Source organism: Arvicola amphibius, chromosome 4 (genome assembly GCF_903992535.2).
Source record: "Arvicola amphibius chromosome 4, mArvAmp1.2, whole genome shotgun sequence".
NCBI lineage: Eukaryota > Metazoa > Chordata > Mammalia > Rodentia > Cricetidae > Arvicola > Arvicola amphibius.
This window is the reverse complement of record NC_052050.1, coordinates 33215858-33236090: the sequence shown is the minus strand read 5'-3', so window position 1 is coordinate 33236090 and position 20233 is coordinate 33215858. Positions and strand designations below refer to the sequence as shown.

Genomic DNA, 20233 nt, shown 5'->3' with positions numbered 1-20233 from the left:
GTTCCAACAACCTTACCCATCGACAAGCAGTTTACATCTTAAGACATTTCTATTGCCCTGTAATAAAGAGATGTCATTATAACCACTGTCGTACAAATGATAAAGTCTAAGACAGTTAGAGGCTGGAGACATAACTCAATTGGTAAAGTGAACACACAGAACCTGGGTTCAGTCCTCAGGAGTCACATTAAATAAATAATCGATGATTTAAAAAATGGGCATGGTGACTTGGGTTTGTAATTCCAGCACCGAGAAGGCAGACGCAGGTGGATCCTTGGGCAGCCAGGCAGGTCTAGACAGGAGAGCCCCAGGCCAGTGAAAGAGCCTGTCTCAAAAACCACAGTGGATGATGGTGCTTGAGGATAAAACCAGAGGTTGACCTCTGACTTCCACATGCATACACATCCATAAAAACACACATAAAGTTAAAATACAAACCTAGCAAATAGCACATTCAATTAGTGACATTTCCACCCTTGTAAAGCCTCAAACAAAATGACTTTTCCTAGTTGCACGTCCATTGAAGACTATGGATTTTTAAAAGCCAAATACCAGCATTCGGGAGAGAATAATTTTCCAGGCCCTGGGACCACTGCTGTGCACTGCAGGTCAAACCAACCCAGAAGCTTGAGCCTCTCCGACTCTGTGCTGCATTATTCACTAAGGCCAGAAGGTGGCGCTGCTTCTCCGCGGGTATTCAAGTACTTTTTTTTTTTTTTTTTTTTTTTTTAAGTTCAATGGTTTGAGGATTTGTATGTTCGGGACAATGGGGATACAGGCACAGGTAATGTACAATGCGGGTTACAAGATGGACCTCATTTTCAAAAACCTTACATTGTAATCATAACTAAATGCAAAACTGGAACTTCTCTGAGTAGAAACATCGGAAAGTGCGAGGCGCTGTGCTAGCTGCCACCTTAGAACCTTTCATTCCGAAAACCCAAGCTTCTTTCCATAAACCAAAAGGTCATTTTTTTTTTCAGGAGATGGAGGAATGGCTCAGTGCTCAGGACTTGCAGAAAAAGAGAGTTCAGGTCTCAGCACTCAGATCAGGCCGCTCACAACCACCTATAACTCGATTCCAGCTCCACAGGATCCAATGCCCTCTTCTAAGCTCTGCAGGTCCCGCGCACACACACACACACACACACACACACAATTTTAAAGTAAAATAATTCTTTTTTTAAAATTCTAAATATCGACTGAGCAGTGGCGGTGCACACTTTGAATCCCAGCACCTGGGAGGCAGAGGCAGGTGGATCTCATTGAGTTTGAGGCCAGCCTGGTCTACAAAGCGAATTCCAGATTCCAGGACAGGTAGTAAGTACTGTTACACAGAGAAACCCTGTCATGAAAAAACAAAATAAATAAATAAATTTTAAATATCTTTTTTTCTTCAGCCTGGTGTGATGGATCCTTGGCTATAATTTGAGCTGCTAGGGATTCTGGGAGAGTGGGATTCCAAGTTTGAAGTCAGTCTGGACAAGTCAATGAAACTATTTCCAAAGAAACATAAAACTTAAAAGGGCTGAGTTTGTAGTTCAGTGGTAGAATGCTTCCCCAGTGTACTAGGTTCCATCCCCAAACTGCCGCCGCTGCCACCACCACCACCACTGCCGCCGCCGCCACCTCCAACAGCAAACAAGCTGTTTTGTGTACTGTACATAGGTATAACTTTCACTTGTTCACTTGAAAATACGTATAAAAATAAAAACAGGCCAGGCCTGGAAGTTACTTCTTTACCGTCAGCACTCGGGGTAGAGGTAGGTGGGTGAATCGCTGTAAGTTTGAGACCAGCCTGGTCTGTGCAGTGAGTTTCAGTCCAGTCAAGGATACAGAGTGAAACCTATCTCAAATAAACACATAAATAAATAAATAAATAAATAATCATAAAAGGAATAATGAGCCAGGGGCAATAATGCTCAAATATGGTGAAAACAGAAAGCTGAGCACTGCAGGTTCAAGTTCCTCTTCCCTGCACCCTTTCTGGCATAAGGGACTTGGTTATTGATCAATGGAACGGAATTGCAGTTCTTGTAGGTTAGGGTTTCTATTGCTGTCAAGAGACACCATGACCACTGCAACCTTCTTTGGTTTTCGAGACAGGGTTTCACTGTAGCTTTGGAGCCTACCTACCTCTGTAGACCAGGCTGGCCTCAAACTCAATGAGATCCACCTGCCTCTGCCTCCCCAGGGCTGGGATTAAAGGCGTGCGCCACCACCGCCCAGCCAACCACAGCAACTTTTATAAAGGAAAAGTTTTAATTGGAGCTCGCTTACAGTTCAGAGGTTCAGTCCATTATCATCATGGCAGGACGCATGGTGACGTGAAAGCAGACATAGCGCCGGTGAAGGAACTGAGAGTTCTACATCTTGATGGGAAGACAGCAGGAAGAGACTGTGAGGCACTGAGCCCAGCCTGAGCTTCTGAGACCTCAAATCCACCCCCAGTGACACACCTCCTCCAACAAAGCCATTTTCATTCAAACTACCACACAACTACAGATGGAAGCCTCAAAGTTTTCTAGAATGTCAGGACCAGAGGGCACTGTCCAAACGCTACTTGGAAAACGCGGCCTTAAAAGATGTGGCAAGAGAACAGTGCCTGGCCCACGGCAGGTCCTCTCCGGACACTTGCTAAACTGATGAGTGAAGCCCCTCTGACGGCAGGGTCACTCTCCGTCACAATAGTTTTCACCCCCACTTTACAGGTGAGGAACACAAGGCTGCCCGCAGGAGCCCGACTTTATGAACTTTAAACAGCATTGATCCAGACTTTAAATCGTGCAGAAGCAACACCCAGCCGGGTTTGCTGGGGCATGCGTCAAACTTAGGAATTAAGAGCAGAACCCATTCAAGGCTACCCTGATCCACATAGCAAATTCAGGGTCATATGCAGTGGTTGATAGTCCTCACGGATTCTTCACGGGGGGGGGGGGGGGGGGGAGGGGACTAGAACTTGGAACCAGACAAAGGAAGAAAAAGATTGGCATTAGTGCCATTCGTTTGAATTGAATAATTTCGCAATTCTCTTTGTATTTCATCTGTGAATTTGCACTTAGCCCTCGTCACAGCCACCGCTTAAGAGCTCTGTGCACACGTTAGTGCCTGCTTTAAACTCGAGCGATATATTCTAACAAAACTAATTTAGCACCAGGATAAGTCATTCCTTAGCTCAAGCTGGCGTAGAATTTATGATCCTCCTGCCTCGTCCTTATGAATGCTAGGGTCAGAGGCAACATCACCATACCTGGCTCGTTTGTTTCCATCTAAGACTGTGTGGGGCCAGCGAGACGGCTCAGGGGAGGAAAGCTTTTCCTGCCGCGCGCGCGCGTCTCAGTGTGATCCTTGGGACCCACGTGGTGGGAGGGAAGAACGGACGGCTCCTGAAGTCGGCCTCTGATCTTCACACAAGTGCTTTCACTCACACACACCACAACTAGAATTTAAAAAAAGGTTGTATGATCAGTGAGTGAAGTTAGACACATGGATCACTTTGTTTCTCCGAGGAGTGGGCAGTAGCGAAGGGCCGAGGAGCAGAGTCAAGACAGGCCTGGTCCTCCAGGTACACAGACACCAGGAAGTAGTGACATAACCAGTCTACATAAGTAGTTATTAGTTATGAATCTATATAGCCATGATGGCACCCTAAGAGAGGTAGATGTCGCTTAAGGAATGAGGGAGTAGTGAGTATGTGGTTTGTGTGTGCGCACATGCATGTGTGTATATGTGTGTAAAACCATCACAAGAATCACTAAGAAACCATCGCGCCCACTCTCCGGAGCAGTTGTCCACTCTGGTAAATGTACGGCTGTCTGGAAACTGCCTCTGTTTGCCACAGGTCAGCATCCCCAGGAAGTCAAATGTGCATCACTGAGAAAGAGCACAACTCAGGCTTTGAAGTGTGTTTTCCACTGAGCATGTGCTGCTTTTATACATATGTGCTGGAAGCATCAAAAGACCTTAAGGCACCGTGTGGTAGAAACTGTCTTGACGGCCTTTACTGAGGTCTGATGTCCCACACATTGTGGGTGACGCCATTCCCTGGGCTTGGGGCCCAGGCTGTGTGAGAGCTGAGCACAGCAGGTGTACACGCATGGGTCCCCTATCTGTTTCTGACCGTGGATGCTACTGACTGCTTTGAGCCTGGGCCTTGGCTTCCCTGCGATGACAGGCTGTCATCAAGAATTGGACATCAAATGAACCCTTTCTCCCTCGGCTTGCTTTTTGTCAGGGTAGTTTATCACAGAAGGAAACAAATTGGTCTTTTCTATGATAAACCTGCCATGTGGCTTTTAAGGCTTTGGAACCTCTCTTTGTGAGGACCATGGAAGTACTTGGTATGTTGGGCTAGAAAAGCTGTTGAATGCTGGGAGAAGAATTTGGTTCTAGTAGGAGCTTGAAAGACAGTGACTGCGGAGCCCCAGCTCTCGAATCCAGCGGGGACAAGAACTTGAGCGGGGACAGGGACAAGTGCCATTTACATATGCTCTGACCAAGCAAGAATCTGGATTTATTCTGCCTGACCTAAGACTCTGAATGACGCTGAATTGAGAGATGGACTCTTTTGTTTGGCAGAGGGAACTGCAATACGGGAGAGCATTCTGGTTGACGCCAAGAGCGGCAGCTGCCCCCAGCACCTCTGCAGGGAGACCTCAAGTGCCTTACTGGGACACTGGGAAAGATGTCCTGAAGGCAAGGCCCCCACCCATCAGAGGCTCCACCTTCTGGGGATCTGAATCGGTTCAAAGGAAGAATGCCTGGGCTGATGGGTTCTCTGCTCCTCAAGTAACTGCATGAGAAACTGTTTCTCCAGAGCCAACTCCAGGAAACCGATACAGCTATGGTCCGAGTGGACCAGACTACATCCCAAGAGGACAGCACAGGTTGATGGTGTCAAAACCATTATCCTCATGGTACTGGTTTCAAAGGCAAAGATGCAAGATTAAAGGGGCCATGGAGAGCAGCTGAGGCCAGGCACTGGGTGACAGGATCTTTGTTCCAGCAGAGTGGCCCTGAAAGGATAGTGTATGGAGATGTGAGGGTGAAGCCATGGTTGCAAGAGACCTCATGGTATTGGAGATGCCAGGACCTTTGGTCATGGTTATAATAGAGACCTCAGGGTATTGAAGATGCCAGGACCATTGTATATCTGCCAAGGCCAGCTATAGGTGTGGAGTGTGTGCAGCCTAAGATGAGGGGCTTCAGCAAGTGGCAGAGCTGGGGGTACAGCTACTCAATCCCTTTGGAGCCTAGAGACTGTAGGATCCAGATATTGGACACAAGATTTGGGCTTCAGTTTTGCTTTTGGGGAGCTGTCCATTTGCTATATGCCCCTGGCCTTTCATTTTAGAATAAGAAAGTTTATTTCTTCCATTAGATGTTGACAGTATAAAACTTGATTTTGAGCTCAAAGTTGGGAGAGTTTGGACTTTCAAGATAGATTTTTTGGGGGGAGTATTTTTTTGTTTTGGTTTTTGGGTTTTTTTTTTTTTTTGAGATAGTTTCTGGCTATTCTGAAACTCTCTGTAGACCATGCTGGCCTCAGACTTGGAGATCCTCCTGCCTGTCTCCCAAGTGCTGGGATTAAAAGTATGTGTCACCACCTCCCAGCTAAAGTACTGAAGTTGTTTTTTTTTTTTTTTTGGTTTTTTTTTGTTTTGTTTTGTTTTGGTTTGGTTTTTTGAGACAGGGTTTCTCTGCAGCTTTAGAGCCTGTCCTGGAGCTAGCTCTTGTAGACCAGGCTGGTCTCGAACTCACAGAGATCCGCCTGCCTCTGCCTCCCGAGTGCTGGGATTAAAGGCGTGCGCCACCACCGCCCGGCAGTACTGAAGTTTTTAAAAGATTATGGTGTGATGGTTGATTTTATGTCAACTTGACAAGCTAGACTCATCTAAGTTCAGTTGAGATATTCCCTCGATAGGACTGAGCTGTAGGCAAGCCTGTAGGGCATTTTTTTTTTTAAGTTAGTGATTGATGGGTGAGGGCCCAGCCCATTGTGGGTGGTACCATCCCTGGGCTGGTGGTCCTGGGTTCTATAAGAAAGCAGGGTGGACAAGCCAGGAGGAGCAAGGCAGTAAGCAGCACCCCTCCATGGCCTCTGCATCAGCTCCCGCCTCCAGGTCTCTGCCCTGCTTGAGTTCCTGTCCTGACTTCCTTTGATGATGAACAGGGATGTGGAAGTAAAAGCCAAAGAAACCTTTCCTCCCCAGTTGCTTCCAGTCATGGCATCTTACCACAGCAAAGTAACCCTAACAAAGACACTAAGGGGACTTTTAAACTATAGTTTATGAGTTAAGCATGATGCCTTGGGGACAAGGGGTGGAAGGTTGTGACTTAAAGTGATCCATTGGTGAGGCACAGTCTGATGCTTACTGTCTTTTAGAAAGAGTCTCACTATGAAACCCTGACTGACCTCGAACTCACTCTGTAGACCAGCCTGGCCTTAGCTCAGAGAGATCTGGCTGCCTTTACCTCCCATGTGCTCACCATACCCTTCTGATGGCTACTTGTCAGGTAGATTGTCACCGGGGTTGTCTAGGTAACATATGAGTGGGGGACTGTCTTGACTACTTGGAGGTGGGAAGGCCCTCAGCATGGCAAGCACCACGCCCTGGGACATATGTTGGATGGTCCTAGGTCTTGGTACAAGAAGAGGGGCTGAGCACAAGAAAACACGTATGCATTTCTTCTCCCTCTGCTCTTGTCTCGGAGTGATTTAGCTGTTTGCAGCACCTTCTTTGACTTTGTGATAACCAAACAAATCCTTTCTCTCTTGAAGCTGCTTTTATTCGGGGATTTTATCACAGAAACTGCCAACTCAACAGGATCTAAAATAACCTAGAAGACAAGCCTCAACAGGGTCCCTGGGGTGGGAAGACCAACCGTCACTGTGGGCAATACCATCCCGAGGGCTGGGATCCTGGACTGAAGAAAAAGAAAACCGTAAGATGGGCAGGAGCTTCCCTCCTCTGCTCCTGCTGAAGGCCATGTGACCCGCGGCTGGGGCTCCTGGACCACAAGCTGGAGTAAACCCTTCCTTAGGGGCTCTGGTATTCATCACAGCAACAAGTATCTAGTACAGCTAAAGCAGGGAAAGGCGCCGGACAGTGGTGGCTGCACAGTCTAGGCAGAGGCAGGCGGCTCTCTGTGAGTTCAAGGCCAGTCTGGTCTAGAAAGGAAGTTCCAGGACAGCCAGGGCTACACAGAGAAACCCTGTCTTAAACAAAAAACAGGGAAAGAAAAACATGAGTTCAGGACTTCAATTCCCAGCACAAAACTACGGAATGACTTAAATGTCTGCCCTGGAAACACATTCCCAAGTGTCTGATACAGTGTTTGAGGTAGCAAACGCCTTCTCAGTACCTGTTGTGAAGACCGGAAGCCTTTGCACCCGTCAACACCAGCACCCTCCCTGGCCTCCATCCAGGGACTAACTCTCCGGCTCTGTCATCGTCTAGGTCACAGGAACCCCGTCTCTCCCTTCCACCAAATGTCACACTGGCCCACTCCATGGGTGACATGGTGCTGACAGAACCAGTGAGCACAAAGCACTAGTAAGATATCTGCATATCGCAGGAAATCCAGGAAATGCTAATACAGCAGACTTTAGTGGAATTTCTGGGGGTTCAGTAGCCTGGGTGGGTGGGCTCTTTGGATTTCAGAGTCCACAACTTTGTCACTTGTGGCCTGGGGGTGCAGTGCAGCAGCGGAGTGCTTGCCTATTATGTCTGAGGTCCTGGGTTCCATCCAGCATCACCAAAGATGAAGAATGGCAATAATTCACCATTTCTGAGTGGCCTACCAAGCGTACCTCTCACTGAGTCCCCACAACTGCTAGACTTGAAGCAATCCCAAGAGATGCCTCTCTGCACCAGGTCTGGGCCGCTGTTCAGGCTGCTGTCACTGTTTGTAGCAGGCAGTGCCGTTGACAGGGAGGCTGAGCCCTGAAGCCCCACCCAACAGGACCTTTACTTGTCTATTTGCTGCACACCTTGTCACCTACCATAAGTGTACTCAGAACAGCTAACTTCGTCACACGGAAGTTTGCAGGTGGAGCAAGGGAGAACAGCACCCAGGGGCTTACTCATTCCCAGTTGTACACAGGGCGGCTGTGCTGTGACAGGCAGCAATGCAGCTGTTTCCCGCTGTAGAGCTGGGTTTAAGGAGCTGTGTGGGGACCAAGCAGGAAAGACACACACAGAGATGGCCATCACGTTGAGCTGGCTGAGCTTCAGTTATTTCAAAACTGCAGGTTGCTGTGAGGAAGCCATTTGGTAGATGTGACTTACAGCTAACAATAACAAATGAGATTATCCTGGATAACAGGGAGCCTGAGCTTCCAGACTGGCCTTCCTCACAGCCTGCCCTAAGACATCAGCTTTGCCTGGCCAGCAACTGCATAAAGCACTTCCTTGCAAGGGACTTAACAGGTGACTAATAGACAAGACAAACTACTAATACTGTTGGCTGTTTCTAGAGTAGAAGTGACTTTTATACAAATCAAGAGAAAATCTTGCTTCCCTGGAAAGTTGGTTTTCACTAAAATCAGAGTAGGTGTTAAACAGGCCTGGCCAGTCCCAGGATTTCGAAGGACTGTGTTGAGTCAAGCAGAGACTCAAGGCCACTCTCCTTGTATAGGAGTATTACAGAGCCACTTTTAATGATGCTCATTACCAGCTGGGCGGTGGTGGCGCATGCCTTTAATCCCAGCACTCGGGAGGCAGAGGCAAGAGGATCTTTGTGAGTTTGAGGCCAGCCTGGTCTACAAGAGCTAATTCAGGACAGGCTCCAAAAGCTACAGAGAAACCCTGTCTCAAAAAATGTGTGTAAGAGAGAGGGGAGAGAGAGAGAGAGAGAGAGAGAGAGAGAGAGAGAGAGAGAGAGAGAGAGAGAGAAAATATGATGGGCATTACCAACTGTTTCCAAAAGGTTGGAAATACCAACTATCCTAACACTAACTGCAGCTAAGGCAGGGAACCACTGGCTGCTGAACAGAGGTAAAAGGGAGAATTCCCCTTCTGTCATTCCGAGTATGGAGTCTCATGAAGGAATCAAGATTGGGGGGTGGCCAAGTGTGGTTAAAGGCTCCCCAGAATAGTAATGCTTACCTACTCACTACCACTGCTTTCGGCTACGATGGCAATGCAGTAGATGTGGCTGTTACATACAACTGCAGCATACCCACACAAGAATGTGGGCATAAATGCTCAATTTACAATAGCAACAACAACAAATCCTTCAACAGATGAAGATGAGGCATTTGACAAATCATGAAAACACCACGTAGCTAGACTCAAAGGCCAGCTTTTGGATAGTGCATGGTTCCATTTGTGTGAAATGTGAACAGGACAATTCAGAGACATAAAGCAGATTAGTGGGCTGGGGAGGCAGCTCAGTAAAATGCCACACAAGCATGATGACCTTAGTTGGATTTCCCAGGATTAATGTTTAAAAAACCAGGTATAGGAACTAGAGAGATGACTCAGCAGTTAGGAGCACTGGCTGCTCTTCTAGAGGACCTGGGTTCAAGTCCCAGGACCCACACTGCAGCTCACAACTGTTAACTCCAGTTCCAGGGGATCCAATATTATAGGTACTGGATATTTACATGTACAGACATGTATACATACAAAACACCCATAATTAAAAAAAAAAAAGAAAATCAAATGCAGAAGCACATGCCAGTAATCCCAGCACCGGGGAGGCAGAGAGGTTAATGCCTGGGACTTGCTGCCATCCAGTCTAGCCAAGTCAGCAAACTCCAGGCTCAATGAGACTGTCTCAAAAATTAAGTGATGGAGACACCAATGTCAACCACTGGGCTTCACACATGGACACATGGATAGAGGATTAGTGTTTTCTAAAGGCTGAATGGAGTGGGAATTGACTTCAAATAGCTACAGGATTTCTTTCAAAGATGCAAACATTCTGGAGTTGTTTGCGTAAGCGTGTATCTGAGATATACTAAAATCCACTGACCTATGTACCTGCAGAGTTCAGTAGGGAACCCAGAACCTAGTGACAAGCCAGTCTCTCCTCTGCTGCCTTAAACCAAGATCAAACGTGGCTGTCAATCAGTAGCCAGCGTTTACAACCCCACTGTCCTATCATCTGTGACTTTAGGTGTTTCTGGTTTGTGTGCAAATGTGTGGGGAGGAGAAAGGCTGGCGCGAAGTGTGTGAAGATGATCCTGATTCCCCGGAATCCTTTGTCTCCTGACTTCATTACGTGGCTATCTTCATTCAGTTCTCACAACCAGCCACGCTTTGGGGAAGCAGCATTTTCTTCACATACTGATCATGGTTCAGAAAGGTCAAACAACTCATCTGTATGCAGAGAGGACGGGGGCTGGAGCCAAGACCACCTCACATTTTCCCACAACACTGTTTTTGCATACTGGACCTCTCTAAAAAGCCCACATATCACAACAGGAGGCAGCAGCAGGAACCTGGTGCTCTGCTGGTCCTCTTCAACCTTTCACAGGCCTCTATTAGCACAGCAGCCACCATGGATGATTAGAGCTAGGCCCAAACCTTAAGGTGTACCAACGAGAAGTCCGCCATCCCACTTAATCTATTCCTCCAAGAGTCTTCCAGGACAGGTGACCCACATCAAGGGGACTGCCTAAACTGGCAAATGCTGCTTTTCCATTTGGCCAGGAATACTTTTCTAGCACTTGCTGCTGACAGTCACAGCTGTGCTTGATAAAGCAGTGGAGGATGTGGGTGGAGAAATAAGCGAGGCAGGTTGGCAGAGACTATGCAGAAGGAAAAGTGGTCAGGGAAATAGTGGGAGAAGGGCACACCATTATGCATGACATGCAGGCCTAGGCTTGAAGTCACTAGGACTCAGGGACAGACTGAGAGCAACACACTACAGTGGGCAACTCCTACCCACTGTGAACAGTTGTCTCTTATCAGGTATCCTCCATTTATTCCCAGTGCTCTTGTTCTCCAGAGGGAGGGGACTGACCCCCTTGAGACCCTTCCCAACTGGTTGGGGTGGCCCCATGACTGGGAAAAAGGGCAGATACTGACACTCCTTTTCTCTACTCCACGTGGGCACAGCTTTGAGTGGCTGTTTCCTCTGCACGAATTCCTGTTCCCAACTTCCTCTCATGTGGTCCTGTTTTCATTCCGTTCTAGGGCCCCACAAGATGGGACTGGTCACCAAGCCCTGCAGAATTAGACCAGACTTACCTGTATAGGTAATGTGCTGTCCAGATGAGATTTGGAGGAAACGCAGATGACTTTGGGCACTACAGTCCCATTATCACAGATGAAATGTGAACTGAGGCCTCGTCTCGGCATACCTCAAGGCTCCAGCTCTGTCAGTCACTAACTAGAGATTGACTTCTTAATCCCTTGGTACCTACCTCGCTGTCCCAGAGACAGTCTTCCCACACGTTCCAGCAAATCAGCTTAAAATATGAAGCCCTGCTGACCTCCATGACCCATTGGTAACACACTCCATTCTCCTTCACCCTAGAAAACACCACTCTACCCACCATGTGGCACCAACAGCACCAGGCCAACCAAACCTTCACCCCTAAAGAAACCTCAACAGCTCAGAAGTGCATCAATCGACCTTTAATGTCCAAAAGAGGCGTGGATGCAGAGCATAGATGTGGCAGGGTCTCAGTCCCTGCACCAAAAATGAGAGATGAACAAAAAACTAGACATTTCCAACTGGCCAGTCTCGGAGGGTAGGGAGAAACACAGATCTGGACATTCGTAAGAAAAATAAAACCTAAAATCAAACATTCAGTCTTGTACCCAATGAAAAGTTTGAACAGGGAACTCGGTCACTACCAGTCCCCACCCTCCCCTGCCAGCACTGAAGAAAATCAGCTCAATACACACCAAGGGATCAGGAGGAAGGGGCATTCTCCTGCCTTCCCCCACCCTTACAGTGTCACCCCACTCAATGTTCTGAATGTGACTCATTAGAACCAGCAGCTCAATTGGCAATGACGACCCCCACCCACCCCAACCATGTCAACAGCGAGGTTTCCCTTGCACCCTCTCTGGAAGGTCCTCCCACCCAGTCCTTCACCTCCTGACTCCCAGAGCTCATTGCTGTACTTCATACCTGTTCCACGGAGTCCCCTCTCTGCCCTCACTTCTTACATTCCTAATTCCCACTAGCGGTTGGGACACAAGTTGCCCCCTGCCCCCCAGATCCAACTCCAGGGTGGATGGCAGTATGGCCATCTTGTCCTGGATGACCTTCCAAAAACTTTCCCAGGAACAGGCAGCTATAGGGCAAAGCAGGGTGTCCAAGCTAGATGGCTGAGGGGACACCAGCCTGTCCTTGCCCCAAAAGGTAACATAAAAGCCCACTTAGAACTAACTGTGCCCCCTACCTCCCCATACACCCTAGAGATTCCACGTATCCTGCCCCTTCCCTCCCTTCTACCCCAGACCCACCCCACGCACACACACACAGACAAACACAAACACACAAGGAAGAATCGAGTGGACACTGATTTGGTTGATTGCTAAGACCTAACTAAGGACTACAGTCACCAGACATTCCCTTGCCAGCCAACAACAGGGCTGCTCTAAGAGAACTGAGGAATGAGAAAAACGAGGGCTGAGCAGGGAGCAGACAGAAGAAATGTAAAGGGGAAAGTCAAGCTAACCCTACTCCCAGCATCCTCCCCACATGACCTCTGGCTGGAAGAATAAAGGAAGGTAATCCACAAAGACAGAGCCCTTACTTAAGAGACCCTGACAAGGACAGCAAGACACGTCTGCTCCCCACTCCCACATCATAAACACATCTATCTCAGGGCCTCTTAAAGACTGCACCCCACCACCCCCTGCCCCAAGCCATAAAGTCACAGTTCTGTGGAATATTCTCCCTGGTACTAGATCAATCCCCCCACCCGACTTCCTATCCCTCTCCTTGCCAATCCTAAAGCTGTCCTCATAGTCTCCGGCCCTTCTAGAGCAGCATCTACCACAAGAGGCAGCTGCAGTTTTCCCTCCACCTCCAGAGACCTATTCCAAGCCCTCGGCCTCCTGGTCTCTTGGGCTTTGCTGAGGGCATTTTATACAGGGAGAGAAAGAAAATGAGGGGTGGGAGAGGTCCTAGTGCAGTACAACCAAAAAAAATATCTTTAAAGTCTTAAAAAAAATAAACATAAAGCAGCCTTCTTCCCCAGGCAACTAAACAGAAAGAAGTTTGGTTTTTGTTTACTGCGACACACACATGAAATCGAGTATACAGTCCATGCAGTAGCACAGCCATTGGAGAGGACTTCCTGATGCTGGCCCCAGTGCAAAACAGTCCCAGCAACGCCGCCTGCTTGCCATTGCTGCCGCCGCCACTGACACCTTCCCCTCGGCCACCTAGCCTGACTTGAAGAGGAGGATTGCAACTTGACCCAAGTAAAAATAGATGAAGTGCTTCGTCTCGTGTGTGACATAGCTGCCGAAATTCCGGCCCACGATACAGTGCCAGGTAGGGTTATATTTCTTGTCAAATTCCTACAAAAAGAGAAAGAAAGGTGGTACAAACTCAGAAGGGAGCTACTCCAGTAGTTCCAGCACGTACATTCAGTCATTCCCACCCACCTTGTCAGTATCCAAGCCAACCCTGCACCCCAGCCCAGGGCCTCAGAGGCTCAGGTTCTTAGGCTGGCAACAACACTCCCACCCTCATCAATAATCAACACCACAAAGGCTCCATTATTCCTTACGGCCAAGCCTCTAGCACTCTACACCCTATCATTTCCCCATCCTCTAGTTACCCCACACCCAGACCTGCCCACCCTATGACTCCTCAAGATAATAATCAGAAACCAGGATGGCATACAGCAAAGTGGGGCCTGGTCACCCCACTGCCTCACACATTACTAAGTCAGCATTCCACGCAGGAACAAATGGGGACTAACTGCTGAAGTCCCAGGGAGCAGAGACATGGCACCACACGTGATATGCACACCAATTCCCTCGCTCTACAAACTACCCAAGCAATCCCTGTGAGCACAGCGGGGCCCAGCCCACAGCTCAGTTCCATTTTTTTGTTTTGTTTTTCGAGACAGGGTTACACAGCTCAGTTCTAAACAGATCCTTCCACAACCATGAAAGGACAGTGGCCTCCCACCCCACCTCCAAGGCTGCCCCATGGCTCTGTCACTGGATGCTCCACATACTTGTCTAACTTCCTAAAAGCGCCCACACCACACAATTCCAGGAGGCACTAAGGCACAAAGGAAACCAAATTAACTTCAATCCTAATTCTAGACTGTCTGAAGAGCCATCATCACTTTCCTCTCAGGCTGAGAGACTAGGAGTCTACTTTCTCTCTCTGGGTGGACTGGCAAGGTCATCAATCACGTAGGACTGACTCTGTAGCCCCAGCCCCACACATAGCAAGGTCTCTCATGACTCCCATGTCTGATTCTACCCTTCCAGGGCAGGGAAACAAGAGTTCTGTGAAGCTGGCGCCCCCACTGGGCACTCTTACTACTACACAGACTGCCCTCACAGTCTTCGCATCCTTTTTAAGATGCCAGCATTTAGATGACCAAGGACAAGGCCTATGGCTCTAGTTAAGACATGGGTCCTGGGGGCTGGAGAGGGGGGGGGGCAGTGAAGAGCACTGGCTACTCTTGTAAACGCCCTGGGCTTAATTCTCAGCACCCACACAGTGGCTCACAGCCACCTCTAACTCCTATTCCAAATAATCTAATGCCTGCTTCTGACCTCCACAGGGACCAAGTACACATGTGACAGACAGACAGACATGAAAAGCAACACAGTCACACGATAAGGATATAAACACAGCTAGGTCTTGATTGGAAACCAGGAGCCCATGCTTACTCCTGTTCAGCTGTCTCCTCACTGTTGACCATCTCCACTCAGGTATTCATTTAGGAATTTTTCTTTTAAATATTTACATTTATTTGTTTATTTGAGAGTGGTTGAATACGCCACAACACACGTGTAGAAGTTAGAAGACAACTTGCAGGAGTCCATTCTCCCCTCCCACCATGTGAGCTTCCGGAATCAAACGCAGGTCATCAGGTTTGGCAGCAACCACCCTTGCCCACTGCACAATCTCACCAGCCCCATTTAGGAATTTTTCAATAACCAAACTCTATTGTTGAACCATTTTTATAAAAATTACACTGTCAGCTCATCTGTGGGTTCTATATCCATATATTCAACCAGCCATATATTTAAAATACTCAGGAAAAAAACCACACCTATGTTGAATCAGTACAGATTTTCTTCTCTATAATTTCCTAAAGTCCCTACAGAAATCAAGAGTCTGAATATTCAAGATCCTGGACCTTGACATATAGGCCAGGCTGGCCTCAAACTCAGATCAGCCAGCCTCAGCTTCCAGAGTACTGGGATTAAAGGCGTGCCCCACCACGGCCAGGCTTCATTCTCATGCTTTTAAGAATGCAGGAGGGGGTTGTTGGAGTTGGCTCAGAATTTAAGAACACCTGCTGTTCTCCCAGGGACCTGGATTCAACTCCCAGCACCCACACAGCAGCTCACAACCATCTGTAACACCAGTCCCAGGGGGTCTGATGGCCTCTTCTGGCCTCCACAGGTACCAGGCATGCACTGTGGTACAGAGACATACACATAACCAAAATCCCATACACATAATTTCTTAAAAATAAGAGAATATAATAGGGAGAAGAGTAGTAAACATTGTAAAATATGCAGACCCTAAGTCCTTTTGTAGGGAAAGGAAATGTTCCATATCATGAAGATTATAAAGGATACACCACTGTAAATGAAGACATTCACTGAAGATCTGCTCAGGATCAAACAGTATTCATTCAAATGTTAATTTTGAATATTGGATAATTCTCAACTGGGCCAGTAATATTAGTTCTGAAGCTTCTCCGCATAGTATTCCCTTCCCTAGTGCCTTGCAGCAGCACAATTATTTGTAAAACACACACAGCTTCAGCAGAGCTCTTATCAAGAATCATTAAGGTGATTGCTTTGGCAATACAGAATCACCCCTAATCCAGCTGTTTTACACATTTACAAGGTTTTGTCTGAAGGGCTACACCTGCTTTCTCAGAAACTGGCTGCCCCACCCCTGCCCCCATCTCCAATGTAGCTCAACTGTCAATCCTCACGCTACCGGCTTACCTTCTTGATATAGGCAGCAATGTCCTTCTCTATGTTGTATTTCTCCATGGCCTGTGTGGCGCAGTCAACGGCATCCTGTTGCATGTCCTCAGACATGTCTGCGTTCTTGATCACTGCCTTCCGGTCAGACATCGTGACACTGCAGCAGGAGCACAGAAGCACAGCTGACGACTGCCCAGTGTGGGCAAGAGGCTAAGCTATGGGGGGGGGAGCCTCAGGGCTGGGGAGAGGGGATTATAGAAGGTGGAAGGACATGAAACACAGACCAGAGACATTAAGGGAAACCTATGCTGGGTGAGGTGGAGCACACCATAATCCCAGCACCTAGGAGCCAGAGGTAGTTGGATCTCTGCGTTCCAGGCCAACCAGCTTTCAGTAGAAATATGGTTCTTACTTTTTGGAAACACAGGGCAAGTTAAAGAGAAATGTAGATGTAAGGTGTCATGTTTTAAAAACACACAAAAAAAATGAATTTTCTAACTCTTAATAGCTACATATTTCATGCACTCTGAACTGCAAGACAACGGTGATAACCACAGTGGTACATAAATCCCCTGACTGTATCTTTCAGCAAGTTAATTTACCTTTGTGTAACGCCACTGGTTGTAAAATGGGGATTGCAGCGCTATCCTAAGGATAAAGCCAGAAGTTAACACCTAAAAAGATTAAGCGCATGATTGATTTATTGACTATTACATACCACTGGTCAAGGCAGACAACACCTGCTAGACATTAGTGTCCCTGATTTCTGGTCCTGACTGAACATTTGTGGTCTGGGCAAGTCATCTGGCCTTTCTGTATCGATTACCTCCATTTTAGCAATGAGGTCAGCTCTCAATTGGAGGTTGTTTAAGAATTAACTAAGGTTATATGAGAGCATCTGCAAACTAGAAGTCTATGCAAGGGGGCTGGCTGTCCATCAGCCAGACACAACACCTGTTTTTATAAATCAAAGCTTTATAGGAACACATTACTACAACAGCAGAGATGAGTCCTAAAGACTATTCTGCCCATAAAGTCTAAAATATATTCACTATCCCTCACAGAAAAAGGCCAGCTCCACTTTGGTACAAATAAAAGGAGCTTCAGACACAAGGCCTGGTGGCAAAGATGTAACAACGACCTCATAAATCCTGGGGGCTGGTACACCTCTAACTAGAAAAGCAGTCACATGCCATCATCACAGCCCATCCTTCTCCTTCCCCACTCCTTACTGCCATGTTCAATCTTTAAAGTGCAATACAATTTCTGAATTCTAGAATTTAGTCACAGCCAGTGACCTGTCATTTCGCTGAATTTTTGCTTCCTCACATGAAAATTATTTTTTATTCACTCAAAAAGCATTAATGAAATAAAAAGTTAGAGAAATATCTTATTATCCTGACAGGAAAGCCAAGAACTTTCTCTTAAATAAAAACAGGGCCAGGTGCGGTGGTTCAGACCTGAAATTCTAACACTTGGGAGACAGCAGCAAGAAGATCAATGCCTCAGCTACCACGAGACCCAAGAAAAACACAGGACCAAGAAAAACCTGGAGATGTACGAGGAGCATGACACAAGACACATGATGTCTAAGAACAGGGCTGTTAACATGTCATAGCCTTGTTTCATAGCCATGCTTCCTGGGCCACGGCACCATCCAGATTCCCGAGGCTGATCCAGCACAGACCCTTCTACCATGGCAGCCTCTGGGTATAACAAAAGAAATGAGCATGAGCCAGAATATCCTGACCCTTGTCCTTGACCATTCTCACTGATCCCCTCACCTCAGCTCCAAAAGCACCACTGGCTGTGGCCCAGCCCAATGGGAAAAAAAGATGCTGTTCCCTCTGAGCAAGTCTGACCCACAGGAGCCTGGCTGCTCAAGGAGAGATTCCTGGTATCATTCCACATTACCCACTGGGTAAGATAAAAAGAACTCAGACCACAGCTGCCAGGCTGGAAGCCCTTGACAGAACCCAAAACACCTTCGTGTGACACTGTCAAACGAAGCAAGACTTCTTCCACTTAAGCAGACACCAGCTAGTGTTTAGATCAGAAGCCCCCACCCCCCTTTACCCCAGAAAATCTGGAGCATCCAAGGAGTCTGCGGTGGTGAAGAAAAGGTCAAGAACTGCGGTGCAGAGGCTGACTATTCAATGACCTTGGGCAAACAATCACATTTAAAAAACAATGGCTGGAATGAGAGAAACCGGGCGACCTCCAGGAGGTCTGAGGAAAGAAAAAGGCAGTACGGCGTCAGAGACCTTTCTAGAAGTGAAGAAACAACAATGTCACCTGGTGGCCTGTTCCAGGTTACCACTCAGAAGGGGGCACTGTTTACAAATCCAGAGGCTGGGGGTGGAGCCTGGCTACAGACAACGAAGTATGAAATTGGCACCATTTTGCCAAAAAAGCTCACCTGCTTCACTGCCTCATTCCTCAAGCCCCAAGGATCAACTCTGTCACAGTAATTAAAAGCTATCTTACTCTCCGAGAGGGAGCCCGCGATTACATAATGCTGGTCTTGTGACTACAAAGCCACGATTCTTCACCCCTGGCCCCTCAGGCGTCGCAGAAAGGTGAGGCCCAGCCCCCGCAAGCCCTATCCAAGGTGCCAGAGAGAAAAGGAAAAAGGAGCTAGATGCCCAGCTAGCCTTTCCTTCGGGGGGAGGGGGCAGCTGGGCCTCCAGATAAAAGGATGGCCAAAGGGCCCCAAGCCAGCTTCCTGAGTCACGAGCCAGTAGCTCCAGTGAAGACGCAAAAGGAGCTCTCCAGGACAGTTCTCATCGTCTGTCCCCGGTCTTGCGACAAAAAAAAAAAAAAAAAAAAAAAAAAAGGCTAAGCCTCAAATGACACGGAGCACCTTGCACCATTCCTTAACACGTAAAAGCGTTATTGCCTCCCTTTGGATTTCCAAGGGGGCCGTACCCCCCCACACACACACCCCACCCCATCCTCCAGAAGACAGCGACCACGGGCAACAACTGGGAATTGAGAATGCATCGGCCGCCCCGCCGGGTCCGCAGGCCGCGGTCAGTCCTCCGCCCTCCCTCCCCCTCCAGGCCTGGAGCGGCGCCGGAGTGACCGGGCGACCTCTCTGCAGGAAGGACGGCCCGGAAGGTGGTGGTGGTGGCGGCGGGAAGAGCCGCGTCATGCCCGAGCCCTCTCCACCCGCTCGCCTCGGACCCCAGAGGCCTCCCTGCAGCGCAGGCAGGCGGCTTCTCCCCGGAGGCTGTGGGGCCTCCAGCCGCCTTCCGAGGGTCTCCGGAGCTCGGGCCGCCCCCGGGTCCCCGCTCACCGTCACGCAGGCGAGTCCGCACAGGCCCCTGGGGAGCAGCGCTGGGCTGAAGCAGAGCGCGGGCAGGGGCGGTGTCCCCTGGGCTCGTCCTGCAGCAGCAGCCGCTGCCGCCGCGGTGTCTCCCTGCTCCCGCAGCCCCGGGCCGAGCGCTCGCGCCGCCGTCCGTCCGCCCTCCGAGCTCCCTCGGCCGCCCGCGCTCCGCCTCGCGCCACCCGGCAGCCCGCCTGGTCCCGCTGGTGCCTAGCTGTCCGCTCTGCTCCGCCGCTGAGCGCGGCCGACGCGCGGCCCTGAAATAGAGCCCCGCCCCCGCCCCCCTGCCGCGCGCGCCGCCGTCCGCGCTCCCCATTGGCTGCGCCCGCCCGGCCCCGCACTGCGGGCTTCTCCCCGCGCCGCTCTCGCTCCACATCTTGTTTCCTCCCACAATGCCTCGGGGCGGAGGAGGGGGTGGGGAAGGGGGGGGGGGAGAAGCTGGAGAAGGTGGGGGGAGGGAGCGGTGGCCTTTGGAAGAGGAGAAAGGAGAATGCCGACCCCCTCGGCTCAGGCCTGGAGAGGCCTGCCCGGGGAAGGTATAAAGAGAGGAGGTCCAGAAAAAAAAAGAGGGGCGTGGAGACCCCAGTCTCAGGGAAAACGGAAGAATGGAGGGATGGAGATCTCAGACTCAGGAGGAAAGGCCTCTAGGTCCCAACTTTGCCAAGAGGCCCGGGAGGGCATGATAATCACCGGGGATGGGGGGGAAAATACAGAACACTATTTCCCTCGGCTTGTGAGCGGAACAGCCGAGCCCCATGGTGAAGTAAAGGCATAAGCAGTCCTCAGGGGC

At 49.0% G+C, this 20233-nt stretch overlaps 1 protein-coding gene across 3 annotated transcripts; it reads right to left on the bottom strand.

The window, feature by feature from the left end:
• Positions 1-11569: 11569 nt before the first annotated feature.
• Dynll2 (dynein light chain LC8-type 2) lies at positions 11570-19688 on the bottom strand. 3 transcript variants are annotated; one of them, XM_038326808.1, is made up of 4 exons: positions 19414-19688; positions 16718-16763; positions 16134-16272; positions 11570-13496 (listed from the first exon to the last, which is right to left on the bottom strand). In XM_038326808.1, the coding sequence occupies exons 3-4, from the start codon at positions 16263-16265 to the stop codon at positions 13359-13361; spliced, it is 270 nt and encodes an 89-aa protein (XP_038182736.1). In that variant the 5' UTR covers positions 16266-16272; positions 16718-16763; positions 19414-19688; the 3' UTR covers positions 11570-13358. The 3 variants fall into 3 exon arrangements, with proteins under 3 accessions (XP_038182736.1, XP_038182735.1, XP_038182737.1); XM_038326807.1 differs by lacking the exon at positions 16718-16763; XM_038326809.1 differs by lacking the exon at positions 19414-19688 and having other exon boundaries at positions 16718-18894.
• Between the last annotated feature and the right edge of the window lie 545 nt (positions 19689-20233).

Coding starts and splice junctions, on each gene's coding strand:
- Dynll2 (XM_038326808.1), bottom strand. CDS start 16,265: ATGTCTGACCGGAAGGCAGTGATCAAGAACGCAGACATGTCTGAGGAC. Junction 13,497..16,133: donor TTGCTGCCTATATCAAGAAG/GTAAGCCGGTAG, acceptor CTCTTTTTGTAG/GAATTTGACAAGAAATATAA.